The sequence below is a fragment of the Delphinus delphis genome, chromosome 2 (assembly GCF_949987515.2).
Source record: "Delphinus delphis chromosome 2, mDelDel1.2, whole genome shotgun sequence".
Lineage (NCBI taxonomy): Eukaryota > Metazoa > Chordata > Mammalia > Artiodactyla > Delphinidae > Delphinus > Delphinus delphis.
The window spans coordinates 161605845-161629902 of NC_082684.1; the positions used below are offsets into that span (position 1 = coordinate 161605845).

General features: G+C 42.6%; 1 protein-coding gene across 7 annotated transcripts in view; it reads left to right on the top strand.

Moving 5' to 3' along the window:
* The window catches only part of NRP1 (neuropilin 1), a 138509-nt gene that overhangs the window by 61240 nt on the left and 53211 nt on the right, over nt 1-24058 (top strand). For all 7 annotated transcript variants that reach the window (XM_060006152.1, XM_060006151.1, XM_060006153.1 and 4 more), the window contains 3 exons: nt 968-1195; nt 7101-7256; nt 9261-9427. In XM_060006152.1, coding sequence (XP_059862135.1) covers nt 968-1195; nt 7101-7256; nt 9261-9427 — 551 coding nt within the window. The remainder of the gene's footprint in view (nt 1-967; nt 1196-7100; nt 7257-9260; nt 9428-24058) is intronic.

Consider the following 24058-nt stretch of genomic DNA (forward strand, 5'->3'; position numbering starts at 1 on the left):
ATCAGGGCAGCAGTGGTGGTGATAAGGGGCAGAAGCTGACAGGCTGATGTCCCTGTCCATGTAGATGGGTGGTTTTCAATTGTGTGGTGAATAGCACCCTGTTCAGTGCTGATTCCATGAACTGAAATTGTGGTAATTCATGTAGTCATAAGGATGACTTGCAATATATGTAATTTAAATTACAGATCACTGTAATTTGTTGTCGTGATAACACTGAACCGTCATTTAAATTACACGTTATAAACATATACATTAACATTTTAGAATGACCTCCTGTACTGTATCTGATACTTTGGAGAAGGTTAGGATGTCAACATTGGTATCAGGTGACTTGTAGCCACAGGACCTGCATCCCAGTTTACCATGCCCCCACCAACACCCACAGTTTACTGGCACACCTGTGTCAACACCGTTCCAAATGAGTCACTCACCCTGCGTACATGTACGAATTACCTTTCACATTTGGTTTGTCAAAGAGGCAGAGGTCACATCTGGTAGAGTTACTGAGTCACTGGTGTAGGAATCTGAAACCCAAACTCCCTCCACTGAATTCTCTCCCTCGCCTTTGTAAATGTTCTATTTCACCAGTAAAGGGCTGTCAGCCTCAAGATTTAAAGATTTAAGCTTGAAGGGGCTGTAATTATTTCTCTAGGGCTCTGTCGAGATTTCTGTAGCTTACTCATTCAATGTTCCCACATGATTTTGTATTTGTCATTTTTTTTCCTCTGCAAGAGCAGAAGTTTTAAAATTGCTCCACACAAATGGAAAACTAAGGTGAACACAATAAATCTGAACTTGACTTTCCGTACCTATCACCACTGCGAAAAGGCTGAGTAAGGAGTGATTAGGGCTGTGATTATAATGGTGGGCTTTTATTAGAAAGATAAACCGTCTTTGCCCAGGTTATTTCTTGGGAAGGTCGTTTAAGTGGAATTTTCACTTTGCTCCTTTTTTCTTTTACTTATAGGTCCTGAATGTTCCCAGAACTACACAACACCTAGTGGGGTGATAAAGTCCCCAGGATTCCCTGAAAAATATCCCAACAGCCTAGAATGCACCTATATTATCTTTGCACCAAAGATGTCGGAGATTATCCTGGAATTTGAAAGCTTTGACCTGGAGGCTGACTCAAATCCTCCTGGGGGGATGTTTTGCCGCTATGACCGGCTAGAAATCTGGGATGGATTCCCTGACGGTAAGAATGGCAGGAAGCACCCCCAAAAGGGAAGGATCTGGGGGAAGGGTCCTGGGATCCTTTTACAAGCATCGTGACACATGCGTCACTTTAAAAAGTAGCTCAAAAGGAGGAGGCGAAACAAAGCAAAACAGTAACTTTCTTTATGCAGAGCCATGACGAAATATTTGAGCCCAAAAAGACTTGGTAACTTTCTAATCTAATGCCTTCATTTTATAGATGAGGAAACGGAGGCCATAAAAGTCTATGCAAGGTCTCATAACTATTTTGCTGACAAAATTGGGACCAATCCATGGTTTTCCTGACTTAAGTATTTTGCTCATTTCAATGACTTGCCTGTAGGTCATTAATTCATAAACTCATCAGAGGGTGAGCTCTTAAGACATCAGTTAAATCAAACCATTCATTTTGTAAATGCAGAGACTAAGGGCCAGAGAGGTTAAGTACCTGCTAAAATTTTAACAGTGAAATATGTGTCTATTATGCTACCAAAACATTTAGAAATTTAGGAAAGGAAGGAGGAGAACATTTGGACATTCCTCATTTAGATGGATTCCTTGTCTGCTCTCTAGGGAATTTTTATCTTTGGGGATTCAAATTGCCTCAGTACATCCTTGGTACACCTTGTTCCTATCGTCTGAATTCATCATCCATTCAAAAAATATATTTATTGAGCACCTGCCATGGACCAGGCACTGTTCTAGCCTCTTGGCAAACAAAGCAAAGATGGCTGCCCTGTTTAGATTCTACCAGGGGGAATGAGGTAATAAACAGGGCACATTACAGACAAATGAAGTATGTGTATGGAATGTTAGAAGATGAGAAGTGCTATAAACAAAGAAAAAGAAAAGAAAAAGTAGAGTAAAGGCATGAGAAGAACTAAGGTTAGGGGAGAGGGATGGGGGGAATTTTTAAATAGGGCAGTCAGGTCAGACCTTATTAAGAAAGTGAGAGAGATTTGAAGGAGGCAGGGGAGGTAGCCATGTGGCCAGCTAAATGAAAGTTCTCCATTTCAACCCCTGTGAACTAGAAGGTGAATGGCAAAAATACACACCCAAGTTCTGAACAGAGGGAGATAATATCAAATAATTTGTTGCAGCTGCATTGCTTGTCTTGTGTTTAGTCTGGTTTAATAGTAAGATTTCTCTGGAGAACACACTCTGCACAGATCAGAAAGGGTGGCTTGGAAGTTCTTACAAATCATGCAATGAGAACTTTGGAGCCATCTATGAAATAGTCAGATATTATTATCAAGATGGAGGAAAGAATATTTAAGTAAACTGTAAACGAAGAGGTAGTATAATGTGAAAGAAATTGCCTTTGTCTTTGAAATGAGATGAAAATGATCAGTGTAATTCAGTTTAGGTATGTTCCTCAATAGTAAAAAACACTGGAGAAAATCTGGGTTTAGAGAAAGCTTATGTTGTCATTGGAGCACATGGCTGAGTTATCATTACTTTAGCCTCTTCTTTGCTTTTTTACCATATAAATAGGGTTATGATGATCTTATCGGAACTCCTTCATTAAGTAGTGAGATTTGCCCAAACAGAGCACTGATTGATTTCCAAGTATTCAATCCGATAATTAGGAAAACAGTATTATAATAGTATTGTAATAATAGTTGGAACATTTAATAATGGGTTTATTTGTTCACAATCCAAATTTGCAGCCTTCTTTTCTAGAACTTATATTTAAATTGACATCTGAAAAGAAGGTCCAATCAACCAACTTATGTAGAAAGAAGCACATTGTTATTAGTGTCAAGGGTTTTCCAAAGTAGTAATTTTCTGGCTCTAGAAAATCACGGAGTTGAAGCGAAGAACAATTAACAATACAGGTTGTCAGCCTTGCAGTTCACCCATGTTTTAAACTATGCTGTGTTTGACTTATTCCCAGAGAAAACTGGCTTTGGAATATGAAAAATGTGATCGTGTATTTGTTAGTATCTATCTGGTCTCGTCCAGTGTACAACAGCATCACAGCTCACTCTTTTTAAGGCAGAATGAAAGACTGTGTCCTCTTGGGTTTTTTATCAGTGGCACTAGGAACATTTTTGTCATGTAGTTCAACACATAGAGTTCCTTGCCAGCAAAAGCGCTTTTAGTCTTTGATAGCCTTTCCAAAAACAACAACCAGAAGGTGCTGAAGGCTTGTAACCATCAAGTGATTTTATGTTGCATTTTATCATAAGCAGTGAATTAGACGACTGAGTAATTGAAAGTGACCCATTGATTCAGATTGACTTTGAAGAGAAGCAGTTTACTCCAAAACTTGAGATCCCAGGCATGCACGTGGCAAACCCCACTCCTCCAGCTAGCACTCTCTTTGAAGCAACATAGATTCCCAAGTAGCGGCTCTGGAGTCATTGGTGGAAGTGTACGTATGGTTTGAGAGCCATGAGCTAAGCATGCCTGCAAATGCTTGTGCTGAATCATGGAAGCAAACATGAATGCCTAGCTCACAAAACCTGGGCGCAGATGAAGCCAGCTGTCCATCCAGGCTGGGCAAAGAGTTGGAACTGAGGCTGTGACCTACGTTCCCCAAATTATCAATGATTTTAGGAATAAGCATCGTGAAAGCTGGATTGAGTTCTGTTTGGTTTTTATTTACTTTCATATTAAAATTAACCTTCTAAAATATCAATTATATAAATATAAACTATCAATGATATCAACCTTCCAAAATATAAATGACATAAATGTTGCAAATTCTTTTCTCTGGGGAAAAGTTGCAAAATCCAGATATTCTCCGCCAGAAGGTTTATGCTAAGAAAAGTAGATGGAGCCTATCTTGTACCTTCTCAAAATGATCCCCTTTCTTGTTTATTTATTCAAAATACCTCGTTTTAAAAGTACCTCCTTATAGTAGACTGTTGCCTTTTTTTCTCATAAAAAAGTGGCAGAAAGCCAAACTGTCTGATTCTGAGGTAGGGTTATAATTAATGGAGGGATTAGTGGGAAAATACAAAGAATGGGCTTTTGCCATTTCCTGTTGCAGGTGTATCTTTCAAACAGCACAAATCCTGTGTTGCCTTCACACCTGAGAAGCTATGATCATCGCAGGCCTGCTCTCCCCCAAGAGAGAGCTTAGTACCTGTTGCTTAAATTCTCCAGTCGTTCTTTTTTTGAATCATACTTCTGTTTTTGTGACAGTTTGAATTCATCTCCTAGGCCTTTGGCTCCACAATAACCAGAAGTAGGGAACCCAAGAGCTGTGGTCATGTAAATCCACAAATGAGCGCATACACAAGACAGATGAGGGTCTTGCAGCCGCTCTGGCTCAGATCAATATTGCATTAGCTTGCTAGGCTAAGGTCTCGCTGTTGTTCAGGAAAATTCAATACTTCTTTGTATTATAGTCGAAAAAGCCTTTCACTCTCCTATCTTGAGGGCTCCTAAAGAGAGTTGCATGCTGCTTGCTGTCCCGGGGCAATATTCAAAAGGACAGAAGGCAGATTTACCCGGCATGTCTTCAACATTATAAACCAGTGAGTCATGGAGACTCTCTAAATTCTGAGTCTGCACTAGACAAGTTCTCTTCTGTTTGCTCTTTCAAAGAGACTCCACCTCCCGCCCTTCCCAGAGGAACTGGTGACAGCAGAGGGGAGGGGAGGGAAGGCAGCCGGAGGAGCGCGGGGTGGTGAGGGCGTGACTGCAGCTTTCCTTGTGTGCTTGTATTCTTGGTAAGGTCAGTGGCTGTGGCGATCTGAGAAAGACCTCCAGGAGTAAGGCTGTAAAAGTTTGCCCACACACTCAAGAAAAAGAAAGTTATGAAACCACAATAATGGAATTTAAATGAGGGAAAAGACTGAGGGAGGATGAGTAGACTCTAAGCGTCCCATTAAGATTACAGACCAGAAATGGGATTCTTTTTGAGGAAAGGAAAGACCTGAGTTTATGACTCCAGCAAGATATTTTCATGCATATGTTGCTGGCAACTTTGCGCTCTTAGGGGAAGGGGAAAGTGTTGAATTGGTGATAGGGCCACATTCAGAATGAAGAAAACTTGGCGAAGAGCTAGTACTTGTTGTGGGAGAATCTGTGGCCAGGATTAAAGCCAGAGAGAAACAAAAAGCAGTGAGAGTTTCATCTGAGATGCTGTCTTTTGCCAACTGGGAAACCTGATATCATGACCTTTCCCCTCATTCTGCAGAGCCACTGTCCACGACCACGTGGTACCTATGTATCCGTCCTCTAAATGGGCAGACACCTTGTCCTCTTCGTAATAAAGCAGTTGACACACACAAACATTTGGGTGCTAGAGAGTGAGGGGTGACAGTAGAGAGAGAAATTGGTCACATCCATTACTTTGAGCACATGGAGAAGTTATCAGCTATTCAAACTCATCATTTTACGCTAACTCAAATAGTAAACCACTTTAGCTTAGTTTCTTTCTTTTCTTTCCTTTTATTTTTTGAAGAGGGTTGGCCAAGAACTGAAAACCTGTTAGCCCAGGATCCAAGCACTCTAAAAAGCAGGGTGCTCAGATAGCCACCTGCCAGGAACTCAGCTAGCATGTGGGGCTCCAGGGAGGCCAGTTCGCATGGGGTTCACTTTCTCGATCACACCTGAAGCTTCACCCAGCTCTCACCAGCTGCCTTCGCCTTCTGCATCCAAGCAGCACACACCGGCCTGGGAACCCCACCTCCCTGCCGAAGGCCCATCCCTCCAGAGAAAGGTCCACCTACTATGCCTTCTTGAACACAGCAATAACTCTTAGTTGAAAGGCACAGAACCACGGATTTCTTGGAGGGGAAAATGGTCCACACCAGATTGTCCTTCAAAGCCCAAACCATCTGGTGTGTTTTTACCATATGTGCAATAAAAAAAAATCTAGAGAAAAGGGGATTTTTTTTTTTTTTTTTTTTTTTGTCTTGCTGCTGATCTGGACAGGGAAATGGAAAGATTTTCCAAGCCCAGGGGGCTTCCACACTGTCTATAATGCAACTTACAGTTGCTAATTGCCACGGTTGATCTAAAAGCACTTCAACAAAGGGACGGCCAGTATAAGCCAAATAACGACTTGACTTGATCGCCAGTCAGTCAGTGTTCCCAGCCTTCTTCTGCCTCAGTTACTACCTGTTTCCTGGTGTGCAGTCAAATGGCTGCTTTGCGTCATCTCTTCGTCCCTGGACACAAGTGCAATGCAGTCACCTCTCTAAGGTTTGGGAGATAAAAAACTGAGAAGTCAGAAAGACTCATTTTCTTTTGTTTTGATTACAATTTGCTATTATGTGTAAGTTATTGGTATTTATAATTTCTAAATTTTTTAATTGTTACAATTATGAATTAGTCTTCAGATACAGCCCTGATTAGGACATAATCTACTCTCCTTTGTCTAATTCTGTGGTGTTTGTCATAACGAGGCTCCAGGACTGAAAGATGGAAAGAGGAAGGGGGTGGGGGTCACCCAGGGCTGGGTCGGACCTTGGTACTGCTCTGGTGCCAGGACTGGTTTCCAGAACATTACCCAGGATCCCCTCCTAGGGCGGGGGCATTGAGGACAGATGACTCCAAGAGCCCCCTGTGGGTGATCACAAGCTGGCTAGAGTTCCTGGGCGCCGGACCGTGTGCACCGTGCGGTCCTGGAGATGAATGCCAGGGTGCACTTGACAGCCCAAATCTCCTTTGCAATCGAAGCAAGATTTTCGATTTTGTTCCTGAAAACAGTCCTGCTCACTGGGGAATGTGGTTATGCCTGTAATTGCCCTTCAGAGCACACTTGAAAACCCTCTCCGCAAACCCGATCCAATATGTTCACTGCAAAACAATTAGCTAGCGAAGACTTGCTTGGAGAAAGAAAATACTTCCGGGTTCCACTGGGACCCATGTTCACAAATGGTTCTGCTGGCATCTGCTGCAGAAGAAAAGGTATTTTTACGGTCTCTGCGTTTCCTCCTCTGCAGTTGGTCCCCACATTGGGCGTTACTGTGGGCAGAAAACACCAGGTCGAATCCACTCCTCATCCGGCATCCTGTCCATGGTTTTCTACACGGACAGCGCCATAGCCAAAGAAGGCTTCTCGGCAAACTACACCGTCTCGCAAAGCAGTGTTTCAGAAGGTCAGTATTTACGCCTCTTGCAAAGCCCTGCGGTAAATAGTCGCTATTATTCCTCCTCACACACCTGTGGCCCTGTGAACACTACAGATATGTTCCGTGAGTTGGAGTGCCCCATGTTTCTTTTTCTCTTTTAAATGGTTTATATGAATATCAATGGGAAGAGCTCTTTGGGGTGCTTTCTTAAAACTATGTGCGAGAAGGCTGCATGTAAGCTTCTGAAATTATGGGAGAAAAAGTGGGAAACGGCAAAACTGTGCCTGGAAACAATGAAATATGGCCAGACCGCCTACCTGGTACCCTCCAGTGTGTATTGGGCTGAGAGCCAGGAAAGGACAGGCATCGATCCTGGATGAGAAAGCATCAGTGGAGTTCATCGACAGGCAGGCAGGTGGAATGGATGGTGCGTGGTGGTTTGATTTGGGGAGACCCTGGTGGAAGCTGTTTTTGTTTTTCTTATGTGAATGAAAGCGGATATTCACATAAAAGAAGCATGTTTTAACTTCTGCTATAACTTTCCATAAAAGAAAAAAAAGTAATATGTTTTTTGTATCTTCTTAAAATACACGACTAGGGCTTCCCTGGTGGCGCAGTGGTTGAGAGTCTGCCTGCCGATGCAGGGGACGTGGGTTTGTGCCCCGGTCCGGGAAGATCCCACATGCCGTGGAGCGGCTGGGCCCGTGAGCCATGGCCACTGAGCCTGCGCGTCCAGAGCCTGTGCTTTGCAACGGGAGAGGCCACAACAGTGAGAGGCCCGCGTACCGCAAAAAAAGAAAAAAAATACACGACTAAGTTGATGTGGTCTCCAGCTCTTTAAAGAGCCCGAGGGAAAAAAACCTGAAAAAACAATGAATAATTTTGTGTTTCATCAGTTTTAGCTGCCAGGTTGTAACGTAGCACAGGGAAAAGGCAGGGGAGTTAGGAGACCTGTTCTACAGATATGCTTGTATCTTTTCTACCAGATCTTACTGGAAAACAAAAAGGCCAATTAAACTTCAAAATCTTATCTTTACTTAATTTATTTGGTTAATCCATTCATGTATTTTTGTGCCATTTTATATTCCAAATAACAAACCTAAGCTTAAAAGTAGAAAACCGGTGAAAGAAAACCTTTTATGCCACAAAACCTTATTAATTATGATAGAAAATTCAGAAAATGTGGAAATTGGGTTAGTTGAAGTTTTTCTGGATGGTTAAGAATCTTCTTTTTAATCTCTAAAGTTTTTTTTGCACTTTGGTACTTTACATTTTCCTAAAATTGATTATTCACTTCCCAGTATCATAGTTCACATTTCATTGTTTGCTGAGTATATGAGGCCCAATGGAATATATGTTTTCATGATTCATGGTCATCGTTGTGAATATTACTATTTATGCTGTAAAACTGTGGTGCTCTTTGGGACCCTATGATACTGCACTTTACCCTGATGGATACTGTTGTGTTTTAATAAAATAAACCAACGGTGTTAACAACTATGGCCAGTCCAGGGCAGGGACATAACAAAGGCGGAGGCCTGGGTGCCAATTGCAAGGACTCTGAAAGATGGAGAGTTAAAGTCTACTTAGCCCACCAAATACGGGCTATAAATGGACAAAGGGTCTTTTTCACTTTTATTAGATCTTAGAGGAAATAGTACAGTTTTATTTAAATGTAACTCTTGATGTGTATGCATATGACATATCTGCATACATTCAACTTTGAAAATAAATCTGAATTTCCATCATTTCCTAAAAACTTTCTAATAGTATTTATATCAACCTAAGCCCTGTTGGAAAAATAATCAACTGTGAGATCTTCATAGCCTTGCTTTTCAGAATTCTTGCCATGAAAATGCACGTATCGGTGCTACAATCCAATAAGTCCCTCGTTGTCATCTTTTGTAAGACTGTGTGAACATCGAAAAGACCGTTTTAGTTTTCCAGATCAAAAAAGGAAATATGCATCCTAGGTCCCCTTCGTTTTGATGACTTAGGGTCATTTTTTTTTTTTTTTTTTTTCCCCTTCAGACTTCAAGTGTATGGAAGCTCTGGGCATGGAATCCGGAGAGATTCACTCTGACCAGATCACAGCTTCTTCCCAGTACAGCACCAACTGGTCTGCCGAACGTTCCCGCCTCCACTATCCTGAGAATGGGTGGACCCCTGGAGAGGATTCCTACAAAGAGTGGATCCAGGTATGTGGCTTCTACTTGGCACACTCAGGGTGGAAGATTTGGGTCATCTAAAACGGTTGTTGGAAAAAAAAGCAACGCCGTGACTAATGCCTTCCAACGAGAAGGACAGGGACCACCACCGAGTGTAATCACTTTGCAGAATTCACAGGATCAGAGAAAAGCAGGCCTAGATGACCTCCCTGAAAACCCCTTATCTTCTCAGATAACTTACATATGACTCTTACAGAATCTGAGCACAGATGTCTCACTTGGGTAACAACTGAAAGATCTGAGGGTTTTTTTCCCACAGCAGCCATACATTTTCCATGGATGTGCGTCCTACGTTAACAGATTTTTATTTCCTTGATGAAATATATTACCTGTACTTCGAGGTGTGCCTGAAGTCGTTGTTTTGTAAGGTGTGTTGTTGGTTTGTTTGCTCAGGGTAGGAGAAGAGCGGAACGGGCTTGAGGTTCCCTTCCCCACGCTGGTCCAAGTAGCGTGTGCCCGAGAAGTGGTTTAGTTGAAGGTATTGGTCTCTGTGGGCACAGGCGCAGACGTATGAAATGTACACGTCTCTGTCCTTAAGAGTGATGTCGGTTCTGCTCTCCCCACTTTGCTCTAATATTCCCCTCCCTGCCTTCACCCTTCCGCTCCCCGCAGGCTCCCCTCCTCTGCACCTCCGCCCGGACTCATCTCCAGCTCATCCCTGGCACCACTCCCAAAGCCTAAACTTGCCCAGCCTTGATGTCTGGATACTCCCACCCAAGGCCTGATGTTCATGTTCTTGACTTTTTCACCCACTGTCAAATGAAACATCGTATCTGGCCGTGTGGGTTAAACTGTGGGCAGATTATCCAATGTTATTTGCTGAAGGATCCAGATTTCCTCTTCAGGAGAGTAGGCAGAGCCTGTCCTGCACTAATTGCGAGATATATAAAAATGACTAATTCCCAGGGAGAGTTTCTAAGCAAGAAAATATACCAGGATGATTAATCCCCTACTTTCTACATCTATGCCTGTTTCAGTCTGTTGAGCACAAATACCAGATTTTGTTTTACTTTGGAAAGGTCAATATTAGTTTAACATACACTTAAAGTGAAATGGCCTATTTCAGAAGGCTGAACTCACACTAACCTCGAAATGATAACACTGAGAAATGTGTAGAGGGTGAGAAAAGAAGAGGCTTTTACCTTGGGTGGGATTGCTGAATCCAGCTCTAGATTAAGTCAGAAATGAAATGAACTTGTCTGCGTCAAAATAGCTCTTGGAGACTTGTGTTTCCACATCCCCACACCAACCAGCAGTTCCATGTGATTGACAGACGTGCCTCTAGAGAGAAGCTTATGTTTTGCAGTGCTAAGCATGTTTGCATGGTAATGTCGTTGTATTCTCGGCAGGGTGGAGAACACTCAATAATTTAGGGATGTTAGTCTTGCAAGAGTTCAGAAAATGCAACGGTAGCAATTCTTCTGGGCAAGGAATTCTGTGTCGGTAGATGCGTGGAGACAACAGGCTCTCACAAAGCATTTGTCAGCGGGACAGGGTTTACGTCACTCTCAGGAGTTGGGCACCATTTGAGATGGCCCCAGAAGAAAAATCTCAAATAGTCCAACTCTTTCTATCAAAGTATGGTCGGAATAAGCTAAGTAACCCAAACCCCCCAGACAAGAAGGTTTCCTTTTTGCTCATGCCACCCCCTATCTCTGGCCGGCAGGGGGTCTGTCCCACGTTTTCTCACACCAGGACCTAGTTGGAGGGAGCGGCCGTCATCCGAAACCTGTCACCAAGGCAGAGGGAGGAAGGGAGTGTGGCCAGGCATGCTGACCCATGAGGCTCCGTTGAGGAGCATGACACCAAGTTCATTGGCAAAGCACATCCCACGGCTGTCCACGCTTAACTTCCAAGGGGCAGCAATTCCACACATGCTGGAGGGAGGACAGCACAAATGGCACTTGTGCCATTCATGGGATAGTTGCCATGTATCGAGTATTTCCTGTGTGTCCCAACTCTGCTGAGTACTTGACTCATGTTTATTCAATCCTCAGAGCAGTCCTGTGACAGAGGTTCAGTTATCCTTTTTTGCTTTTTTTTTTTTTTTTTTGCGGTATGCGGGCCTCTCACTGTTGTGGCCTCTTCCGTTGCGGAGCACAGGCTCCGGACACGCAGGCTCAGCAGCCATGGCTCACGGGCCCAGCCGCTCCGCGGCATATGGGATCTTCCTGGACCGGGGCATGAACCCGTGTCCCCTGCATCGCCAGGCGGACTCTCAACCACTGCGCCACCAGGGAAGCCCTATCCTTATTTTTAAAATGAGGACCCTGAGGTTTGGAGATATGAGTAAATGTCCAAGGTCACAGGCTTGGAAGCAAGTCTGTTGGACTCCAACACCTGCTTCTTTACTCTTCGATGTGCTTTATCTTTATCACTAATTCCTATATATTCAGGTGTATCTTGTGAAGCATCCGTCCGCAACCCTTTATGCTTTTCCTCGTGCTGAGAGGCCTCACACCAGGATGAGCGGGGGCTTCCTGCTTCTAAACCAAGAATGGGGAGCCCTTACTCCTCGGCCCCTCTGGGAGGTGGATGTCAGAGGAGCTCAGCGTCAGTTCACCTTGAGGGAAAATGATCTTTTTCTTCTGCGGGACCTCAGCGGGCTCATTTCCACGCTAGTTGCGTCTGTGTACTTGGTGGGAGGTCTTAACATCCACCCATCACCTAATTATGAATAATTTCATGTGCTTCCAGCTTTTCTGAAACTCCTTGGACGTGGCGGGCTTGTTTTCATTGGGTAGATGTTTTATAAGTTAACCCATAAGCACAGCATAAGGGAGGCTGAGGGCGGGAGGTACATACCTCCCATCACAGGACCATTTATTTGTACTTGACAGTCCTATTTGTATGCACATCAGAATGCGGATGGCATTTGTTTTCTTTTTCGGCTTTGTCACATTTTGCATGAAATATACCCCACCAAACATGGTGCTGTAGCAACAAGGACAAACACTTGCATGTGTTAAATTAATAAGGCAGCCCTGGAAACTGACTCTCCCTCAAGACAGGAACAGTCTTTGGTTCAATTGTTTTCTCTAGGAAATTACCGAGTGACATAAAAAACAATGCATCGTTAACCGCCGGTGTGGATGTCCTCCATGGTGCTTCCTGTGGGATCTGTTGTCTGGCAAAAAGCTTAAGAACCAGGGCAAGAAGCCCTTTAGTGAGGAGAAGCATGAAGGGAAGTCCCGGCTTGGGCATTTCCACGTGGTCACATCCTGTTCTAAAGGCCACTTCATATCCTGACAAGCGAAAACCTCCTACTTGTCAATTGCAGAGTTAGTCACCCTGTGAGATTTGCCCACATTCTTCAGAGTATTCCATTCTGTTCCGTGTCCTAGAACTGCTGATCTTATTACTCATTTCATCTTTATCTTCTTTTTGTTTCTGGTTAAATAATCAAGGATTCTAAGGAAAGACTCAGTGTATCATTGGCGCTATAAAAATTCTTAATTTTCAAGCACATTATTAGATCCCAAGCCATTAACCTCATTGACACTGAATTTCTTTTCCTATAAAATGAAGGTGACGTAGCCTTCTCCATTCAAGCTCTGGCAGTCTACGAGACTGTGGATCTCAGAAAAGAGCAGGCTCGGATTTTTCTTTTCAGATCTGCAAACTAAGTGTGTAGAATGTGTCTGATCAGAAAACGTGTTCTCCTAAATCCTGGTGTAGCCATTCACACACAAAGCAGAATTTAATTCGTTAATTATTTCAATGTTTTATTAATGATAGTGTTCACTGCACTGTAAACAGATTTATCCTTCTAGCTTTAATTAAAGCTCTTGGGAGTGCTTTCCTCAAAACAACTGTGACTTTGCCCTGATTAGAATGCCAGGAGACAAGAGAAAAAAAAAAGTCAAGAGACATAATGCCTGGATGGGTTATGAACTTTGTTGATCCAAAGAAATAAAAATGGCACTAGGGACTAATCGATTACTACACCCTCCAGTGACTTTAGAAATAGAATTACTTGACAAACCAACTCAGGCTGAAACTCTGCTCATCTCCAAATTTGGTAATATTGTCTTTTGTGGGAAAAATTAAAAATTGGTGCTAGATTATTCATGCCTTCTCTTATTCCAGAGGAGCAGAACGCAGTTGGCTTCTAAACCACATCCTGTTTGGTTTGGTCCATCAGCCCTATGATGGATTAATCCCACAGAAGAGAGTAATCTCCAAGAAGACCCTCTGTAGCTGTAAGAATACATCAGCAAGCCCCTTCTCTGTTCACTACATTTTCTGGTAGAAATATTCATTCTGAGGGATGAGGAGAAGGAAAGTTCCAGAAGAGAGGAGCTCACGCTAACCTTCTGCGGAGGCTTGTTTCAGTGTTTTCCTTTTGCTTTACATGCATTTCCCTTTGATAATATTGCACATTTCCTAACTGAAGGAACTTTGAAAGCAGACACCAGTAACCAAAGGCCTTGGTGTAAGGAGTTGGGCTGAACTGAGTCAAAACACAGCCCCCCCCCCCCACACTCTCTCTCTCTCTCTCTCTCTCTCTCTCTCTCTCTCTCTCTCTCTCTCTCAGGGTTCACTTACTCACAGCCACAGCTGCAGGGTTGAAGAAAGTAGGTGCCCTCATTCAAACTGCTCAAATCCAAGTGGCCCTGGGTTGATTTGAGGATTTTAAAATTCATTGTAAGACATGTTCTAACAACAAAACCTTATGTTTCTATAGCATTTTCCCTTTATAAAAGCCCCTTTTCATACACATCCCATTTTAGTCTTAGAGTGTAGGTTAAGTGGACCAGAGGTTCTTTATCTGCATCTTCCTATGAGAAGGCTAAAGCCCAGAGAGGTTAAATAGTTCATCAAGTCCTGATTTGGGGAAAAGCTGCAACTTGTGGGGAAAGTCAGCCTCACAGGGCCTAAGGGGACTTCTTTCCTCAGACTTGGGACCTGAGTCACTGGGCACTGGGAGAACCGGAGGGCGGGAGGCGAGTCACAGCTCGGGGTCAGATCTGAACCAGGCCCGAGCAGCTGGCCTTTGCAGAGCTCTTTGGCCATTGGAATTGTGAGTTTTTCACCTCCTGCTCTGTCACATGCAGTAAGCCGGGCAGATACTCTCACGCCAGCTAAACTGGGCAAAGCGAAAATCCTGGCGAGGTCTTAAGACCTCATGAGTCACAGAGGAAACGGTCCTTCCTCTCGCCAGGTTCCCAGCCCCCAAGCCCCAAGGTCTGCCCTGTAGTCCAGGGGGTCCTTCAAGGTTTACTACCCACAGGTGCCTGCACATCCACCCAGGGGTGTGAGCTGTTGCTACCAGCAACCTCCGAATCTCACTTGCAGCTTGCGGAGAATGGAGACAAAAGATCATTTAAAGGCATGGACCTGATTTCAAGAGCTAAGAAGGGGGGCTTCCCTGGTGGCGCAGTGGTTGAGAGTCCGCCTGGCGATGCAGGGGACACGGGTTCGTGCCCCGGTCCGGGAAGATCCCACATGCCGCGGAGCAGCTGGGCCCGTGAGCTATGGCCACTGAGCCTGCGGGTCCGGAGCCTGTGCTCCGCAACGGGAGGGGCCATGACAGTGAGAGGCCCACGTACCAAAAAAAAAAGAGCTAAGAAGGGGCTAGCTGGACATCATTTACGTGCCAAATGGGATGAAATAACTCATGAATTGGAAATGTTCCGTCTGACACACAGTATTGTTACACATTTTTATCGCATGGGAGAAGTGAGTGTTTCTTACTCGATTAGAAGAATTTGTTATCTGAAACCCTACTTTTTTTCTTCAAAGTGAGGGTTTCCCCAAATTGAAAGTAGAAGCTGATGTAATTTATCTTAAAACTTTTAAATGTCATTTATTTTCACAAATTTCGTATCTCATTTTCTTTCCTTCTCAACTCTCTTGGACAAATCTTTCATTCTCTTATATGAATGTGTTGAGTGTGGAACAGGGATCTCCTATGAAATAGTTTGTGATTTTTCATACAGTTTCTAGTTTCTAGTAGGTTTATAATCTGTGTTCAAAATCGGTTCTATCTGATGAATTGAAGTAATCCAGAACATGTATGGAGGCAAGTTATCCTGACCGTAAACACTCTGTGCTTAAAGACCAGACACTTCGAGGATCGGGGGGCATTTTCTCATTCAGATCATTAGCAAATTACTGAAATTGCAATAAAATGCTTTATAAATGTGTGACTAGAGAACGGACGAAAATAGCTCACTGGGTTACCCAAATGTGGAATGATGCATGTAAAATATAATGTTGGCAAATTTAGGGAAAATACAGCTGTTCCAATGAATGTTTATTCCCCAGGTGTGCTCTGTGTGTGTTTTGCAATTAACATTAACTTGCTACTTTAGCTGAAACATTGATCTGGAAGGGAGATAATTTGCTTTTTTTTTCCTTTTTAAAAATTTTATTATTTATTTATTTTTGGCTGTGTTGGGTCTTCGTTGCTGCACGCGGGCTTTCTCTAGTTGCTGCGAGCGGGGGCTACTCTTGGTTGTGGTGCGCAGGCTTCTCATTGTGGTGGCTTCTCTTGTTGCGGAGCACGGGCTCTAGACGCGCAGGCTTCAGCAGTTGTGGCACACGGGCTCAGTAGTTGTGGCACACGGGCTTAGTTGCTCCGTGGCATGTGGGAATCTTCCTGGACCAGGGCTCGAACCCGTGTCCCCTGCATTGGCAGGCGGATTCCCAACCACTGCGCCACCAGGGAAGTCCCGACAATTTGCTTTTTAAAAAAGTAGCCCAGGTGAGACTTTGGTTATCTTACCCTAGTTCTGCATTGACTTACACTTCATGCACAAAATAAATGCTTTACCTCTGACCCTTCATGTATCACAGGACTGTTATCTCTAACTAGGTTTCCACCCAGGAAGCCCATGTTCCAAAATTTACTGTCTCCTGAGGAACTTTGCCTAATGCTTTCTCTGGTACCTTACCTTGGTGTTTCACATTAGAGGAAGTCATTTGAAGGAAATATGTGTTTATAGGGACAGATGAAATTCAGAGCTTTTTGTTGTTTTTGAAGGAAGATGTGATTGGGGGAAACAGAATGTACATGTGACATAATTATTTAGACATTTTTAGCTGTTGTTTTGTCAGATAGAACATAGCAAGATAATTTTAACCATTTTGGTCAAGTTGAACACTTAATTCAATTTTAAAAATCAGTCAAAGGATTTTACTAGTTAGTATTTCATGTCAACACACTTTAAAGAAAATGTATGACATTTAAAGAAGCCTCTGATTTTTATGATGAAGCGTCACTGGGAAGAGAGTGTTGAAAGAACGACAGGTGTTTGGGTAGAATTACACTTAAAATAAGTTAGTTTGTAGAGCATGAAATTTCCTTTTTTTTTTTTTGTGGTACGCAGGCCTCTCACTGCTGTGGCCTCTCCCGTTGCAGAGCACAGGCTCCGGATGCGCAGGCTCAGCGGCCATGGCTCACGGGCCCAGCCGCTCCGCGGCATGTGGGATCTTCCCGGACCGGGGCACGAACCCGCGTCCCCTGCATCGGCAGGCGGACTCTCAACCACTGTGCCACCGGGGAAGCCCCAGAGCATGAACATTTCTTTTTGCTGTTGTGGTTTCTTATTGTTTTATGGCAGTGTCTATTTGGAACCAACATTCATAGTTAAATTCTAGAGGAGAGGTTTTTATATTTCTTTCCAGAATATCTTGACTTTAAGAGTAAGATTAAACATAGGTACAAACATCCTTTTGTCTAAATTCCTTATTGTTCATGTGTTCAGAGGGATTAAGTTATTTGCAAGACCACAGGGCCAGTTACTGACAGACCCGGGCTGGAATCTCAGTATCCTGGCCACCACTTCTTTGCTCCCACTCAGTTGTAACAGTATGAGGACGTGAATTTGGATCCTCTCAGAAGATTGTGTCTGAAGACCAAGCAGGCACGTTTAAATCCCAGTATATCCTGCTTAGCTGCTGATTGGTAAATGATGTCTAGTAAATTGAACAGTCGCTGCAGAAGCTTTAATTTAAACAAATGATTGGACTTTGTCTGGAGCAGGGGTTCTGCGTCTGGACACTCCTGACATTTTAGATTGGATAATTCTTTGTTGTGGGGCTGTCTTGTGTGTTGTAGGATGTTTAGCAGCATTCTTGACCTCCAGCTACTAGAAGCCAGTAACATACACACACACACACACACACACACACACACACACACACACACACACACACCCTCAATCAAAACGACAACCAAAAACGACGTCCCCAGGAGTTGCCACATGTCCTGTTTGGGGGCAAAATCATCCCCAGTTGTAAACCACTGGTATAGAAGATGCGCAAAATCCTAATCAAGTCATTTTCAAAATAATCAGACTGATCAGAATTTTGAAAGAAAAAGTAGCTGGTTGCTTGGCTGGTTTCTGTCACTTTTCCACCCTTTACTGTAGATATTTGAACAGAGTCGTAGTTCTTTTGTTTTCGAAAAATACAGATGCATCTGTTTACCTGATGCAGGAAAACAGCATCATAAACCTGCCTGCTTATTTATCTTAAGCTTCACTACTTTTAGCTGTTAAAAGTGGACGGGGGCTTCCCTGGTGGCGCAGTGGTTGAGAGTCCGCCTGCCGATGCAGGGGATGCGGGTTCGTGCCCCGGTCCTGGAAGGTCCCACATGCCGCGGAGCGGCTGGGCCCGTGAGCCATGGCCGCTGAGCCTGCGCGTCCGGAGCCTGTGCTCCGCAACGGGAGAGGCCACACACACAAAAAAAAGTGGACTGTTTTTAGCTAAATAAATACAGATGTTATTTTAGAGTACTGCACGATTGGGTCTCAAAATGCACTGATAAGAATGGGATTAAGAAAAGGAAACACAAGGATAAAATCACCAGTCATCACTGACAAGATTTAGGAAACATAAGACTGAAATGAGCTCTTCCACAACTGTATGTTGTGTGTCCCTGACCTTGACTTACCTGTTTTAGTTTTTCTGCAGTATGTAAATAAACAGTTCTTTTTTTTTTTTTAACTTCAGATGCAATCAAGAGTAAGGAACTGTGTTTGAAAACCTGTCTATTGCTTTATTAACTTATCTTTTCATGGGAAACATACTATTAAGTTTCCAATTCTGTAACCTAAACAACAACACATTAGAAGCCATCAATTACCATCCAGTTTCATATCTGTGGACCAATAGGAAGGCAAGGTTGATGGTTTCACATCTGTTTTAGGTGAAAGGCTGTTCCTGTCTGTGGTATTTAAAATTTAAAGAACTTCTGTTATTATACAATTGGGAATCCTTGGGGAGTAAAATGTTAATGAAATCCATAACGGGCACAGACTTTATGATAGCAGTTTTAAGAAATTCCTTTGGTGGGGTTTGTTGATTTCTGCCCTGGCGGTAATAACTATGTTTTACAGAGTGCGTTAATGTTCACGTCTAGGAGCGATGGCTACGTCTATGCAGCATGTAATGTAGCACACAAACTCCTAAGCTCTAAATAACTTTCATATCAGAATTTGAAAGCCCCAGAGCAAAACAATGTGTGTTCTTCAGAAGTGGCAGAACCCACAGTTGGAAACTTTTCAAGCACCTCCACAGCAAACTTCTCCAAAAGAAAGGCCCACCCTGGAAATCCCAAAGCCGGGATGCAAATGGATATTCTGTGCCCTCGTATATTTCTCATTTAATGCACCATTTGAAAGGTCCACATCCAAATGGCAATTTTGATCCACATCAAAATCGCAGTTTTGGATGCTGACCCGAAACAGAGACACGCACAAACACGCATACGTATTTCCTTTCTCCACCGCAAGCCCCCAGCCTTCATATTTCATTCAATTCTACGTTCAAATAACGAGAGGAAAGTAGATTAAATTAAAAATGCTCTATAAATCCCAATAGTAATAAACTGCATTATGCTTTTATATTTCCAACTATCGAACAGAGTAAGCAGTTGAGACTAATTGCACATGTTATGACTAATGTGCAATTAGAATAATCACATATGAACTTGTACAAGTGACTTGTACATTTTTTTTTCCAGCTCTTTTTGCCTCCACGGGTTAAAAACACATTCATGGCCTTCCTTTAATTGCCTTCCTTCAGAAGAATGAAGTCTTAATTTTACCAAGGTTTTATTTTTCTTACAATCCCAGCGCTTTAAACTTCTAACTACATTTTCTGGATTTAGCAGAAAAATAAATAAGCTTCTTTATTCTTCTAGCAAGCCTGAGACGGCAATAGATAGAATTCTTCAGGGGATGGGTGATTGGACCTGACAGCTTCTGAAATCCTTTCAAGCATTTAAGATTCTGTGATTCTATTAAAAATAAATTTACTCTATCAGCTGGTACCATGGGCTTGCTTAAAAGAAAATATAAATATGTGAAGCATAGCTCGAATTCGTTTTAAATAGTACTGATAATCATATCAGGCAACACATAGCAAAAAAAAATTTTTTTTTTTTAATTAAAAAGATTTTCTTTCCTTAGATCAAGTAATTGTTTAGGTCGGCTTCACCCTGAAGCTTATCTGAGGATTTCACATAGAAACCTCTCTAGTGGGGCTGTTTTGCTTGATTCTTTTGTGCTAGTTCAGGGGGAAGTGCAGCTCACTAGGGGAGATAAGATGAAGTCTGGGCAGTTCATCTTTCATGTCTCTCTAATCTTTGACGGAAGTATCTGAAAGGCAAAGGCTTACCCACCATTCCAGGCTGTTCACACCTTAAAGTCTAGCCAATACTCCGTCTTTTTTCTTTCCTTAAGAAGACAAATACCACATGCAATTCGGAGCATGTTATAGGCCATCATACTAATGCAGAAAAGTGGAGGGGAAAAAAGCAGCACCAGGGATACAGCTTAAGAAGAAAGTCATCACGGCGATCTTCATGCGTGTCTGACTCGATGTGTTTACTTAGGACTAAAGCTGACAAAGACAGACCCCCATCTCCAAAGAGAAAGACCGAGACCCAGGTAGATGCACAGGCTGATGGCTACAGGTGCAAGAACTTTGACAGAGCCTTAAGTTTGAAGATCCGGAAATTAAAGATAAAATTTCCAGTGGGAAATACTCATGATAATAAACGAAGTTAGCAAATTAAATGAAATATGAAACACTGAACAAATTGTTTTTGATAGTTCAGGAGGCACACAGAGTTCACGGGGAAAAGAGAAAAGAACTTTTTTTTTTTTTAAGTTCCCAGTCTTAAAAAATGAAGACAGAGTATGCAGAGTTTTCCTGGCCTAGTTTTTTAAACATTATTCTGAAAATCCAGACTAGTCACTGCTGTTGTCAACCAGCAACATTTTGTAGCACACACATTATCCTATTTCTGAAGTTTTAACTTATGTTTCCAAATACTGCATTCGTTTATAAGGATACCTTTATTTACAAAGCTCTAATACCAAGATGGTAAGAATTCATTTATTTAACAATCATGTACCACGTGAAGAAAAATCAGTCAATACATTTGTTCATTTAACATATTTCCTCTCAATCAACCACTCGTAAATAAAAGAATCTCATTTACTAAGACAAATGTAGAAGGCATCTTACATGATCTACATCTGGACATTCCTGTCTCTTCTGGAGAGTAGGACAAAAAGGAAAAGCAGACAGGAATAGGTAATTTGGGGTTCAATCTGTAATAGGCTGAAACTGAACTCTTAACAACTTCTGTAATATAATAATTTAGTTCCATTAGTGTAAGAACTTTGCTGTTTTCCAGAAGAGTTTATGGGAACATCTGTTTATCTACCTATCTTTTTTTAAAGTGTCTAGATTTAGAATATTCATGTGTCTCATATAAAATTCATCTCAATTAAAATCTTTTTATCAAAAGATTTTAATTCCATGTAAAATTTATTTATTCCATTTCTTCTTATATACCAGCAGCTTTATTAAAACCACGCAGAGTAATGTGTTCTCAGGCCTGACTTTGCATCTTAAAGTGTAGTGACAAAATGATAGGATTCTTACTGTCCTGGAAACCTGCAAGGTAGCATAAAGAAATGCTTTTTTCCACATTTCCAAATATGGGCCTTAGCTCTATTTTTTCTGCCAGGAAGCCCACCCCGCTACCCCCAACACCACACACACCACAGTATGGCCATGTTCACCAAGAAAACATTTCACCTTGTGTCACCTCCAAGGATGTGGTGAAATAGACGTGTCTGTCCATGTGTTAAGAATGGTTCCAGTGGATAAATGCGAATCACAGCTTCTTCCATTATGTTAAGGACTCCGGGCAGGGATAGGGGAGGAAGAGCATGATATGTTTCGTGGAACATCTGTGCTTGTTCTCCTGTGCTTTGAAAGTAGACGTGCAGATGCATTTTTCCCATTGTGTGACCTGGACTGAAATGCATGAAATTACTATAGACAGATTTTTTCTTTCAGAGCATTAAAAGAATTTGCAGTTCTGTTCCCTGACAACATTTGGATGGCAAAACAGTGTGTCTTCAGAGCACAAAACATTTCCCCCTCCCTCACCTTGGTTACCCACCTCCATCCATGCAGTTTCCAACTTTCCAGCCCTTTTCCTGCCACGGGCTGGCCTCTGCTTAGTCCGAAACTATAGAACATCCATTGTGAATGGTAATTACAGATGACTCTTTTAGAGAGTAATTCTTTGAAAATACATTATTTCAAGCGCTTTTCCACCTCCTTTATAAGTCATCTTCAAAAAACAAAAAAATCAGTATACACTTCCTGACTGAATGGTAAGCTTCCAAACAGGGAAAATGCACTTGACCAGATATATTAAATCATGATGTTCATCTCATCTGTTCTCAGGAATGATTGGCATCCCTTCAGAGACCCACTGTTTACACACAATTTCTGACAACCAACTGTACCTAGGTAGCCTGTTCTTTGTCTTCTCCCTTGTCTCCGGGGCAGTGTTTGTTATAACTTTTGGTGGGTGACCGACTTTAATCTCAGTAATCCCGTCAGCTCCTTGCAGGATTTTTAACGCCAAGTAGAGGGGTTTTGTTGGACACCTGCACGTCCAGATTCCCCATCAACACATGAAACTCTCATTAACCTGAGAGGCCCATGTAGATCCCTGAGAAATACATGGAAAGTCAGTGTAAAAGGATGCTGTCAAAGTTTATAGGCCAAGAGCCTGATTTAGACCATTGCCCCCATCTGCAAGTCTTTAGTTTCTAGAAACTCATCCTTGTGTTTGTTTTTGAAACCAAGCTTTTAGAAGGAGGGAGAAAAATTAAAGGCGTGACTTACTGAAAAACTAATAATAAACAAGCCATTTTGTTGGTGCTGAAATAGACAGATGCTGTCTGAGTACAGATGTGTGTTGATCTTGAGTCATTTAGAAATCTCCCCAGTACTGCAGATAATAAAACTTTATGGGGAGCATAGAACAACAGCTTTTGAAACAGAAATAGACCTTACCTGTACCTGTTTAATATTTTCTTGGTCTTTCAGGTTTAAAAATCTCTTTAAACTGCTGATAGATGGAAAGATGTATGTGTCCATAACTGAGGTTCTTGCACCTTGGAAAGGTGTTATGTTGCCTGGCCTCAATGCAGAATTAGTATTACTGCTTCTCCTACTGGGCTGCTTCTCAGAGACCATGAGACAAACACAAAGATCACAAAAGGCCTGAAACCTGCACTCAATTCCCAGCCACACAAAGCTACAGTTCCAACATCGTATGAGGATCATATGTTAATTAGGTGAAAACTTGGAGACCTATAGTTAGACAGTGAAATATTGATGTTGCTAATTTTTCAAAAATACAGAAGTGGTCTGAGAAAAGTCTAAGATACCAGATACAGCCAATCCGTAAATACCCTGTGGACGTCATGATCCCAAATAAGTTGGCTGTAAAACAAAAAGATTGAGAAGAGGTTGGAGAGCATGATAGATACGGCAAAAAAGTGATTTAAGCCTTGCTGCCCTTTGAGGTAACTTCTGGGAGGAGGGACGCTTCGTAAGTTAGTGAGAGGTCTTTTGAGAAATAAATAAAAAAGAATCCTTCACGTGGCATGGACCTGGCCAACAAAACTCATCATCCAGCAGACCTTCCCTGTAAGTGGTGAACTTTTCAAAGGACTGGAAATTTTGAGTAGTTTTAATATTTGCAGTTTAAACACCAAGATAAGAATAGTCATATTCCTCAATTAAGAGTACAAGTTTGGGGCTTCCCTGGTGGCGCAGCGGTTGAGAGTCCGCCTGCCGATGCAGGCGACACGGGTTCGTGCCCCGGACCCAGAGGATCCCACATGCCGCGGAGCGGCTGGGCCCGTGAGCCATGGCCGCTGAGCCTGTGCGTCCAGAGCCTGTGCTCCGCAATGGGAGAGGCCATAGCAGTGAGAGGCCCGCGTACCGCAAAAAAATAAAAATAGAAAAAAGAGTACAAGTTTGTTGCTCAAATGCTAACATTGGCTTAACAATGGGTAGCTGGCTTTATCTGGAAGAAAGGAGTTTCAGGTCTTGCCAGCAACGCTGAACTGACAGAGTGTTGAATTTAAACTCGGCAAATTTGCTAAGGATGAGATGCTGCAGGTCGGGCTAGGTGAATTTAAAGTTAAAGAGGGCTCTGTCCCTCTTTCAAACAAGTTACAACAATCTAGCTACTACAGGCAAAACCACACACACACACACACACACACACTCCAATTACCCACATTACTAAGGGAAGAAATATTA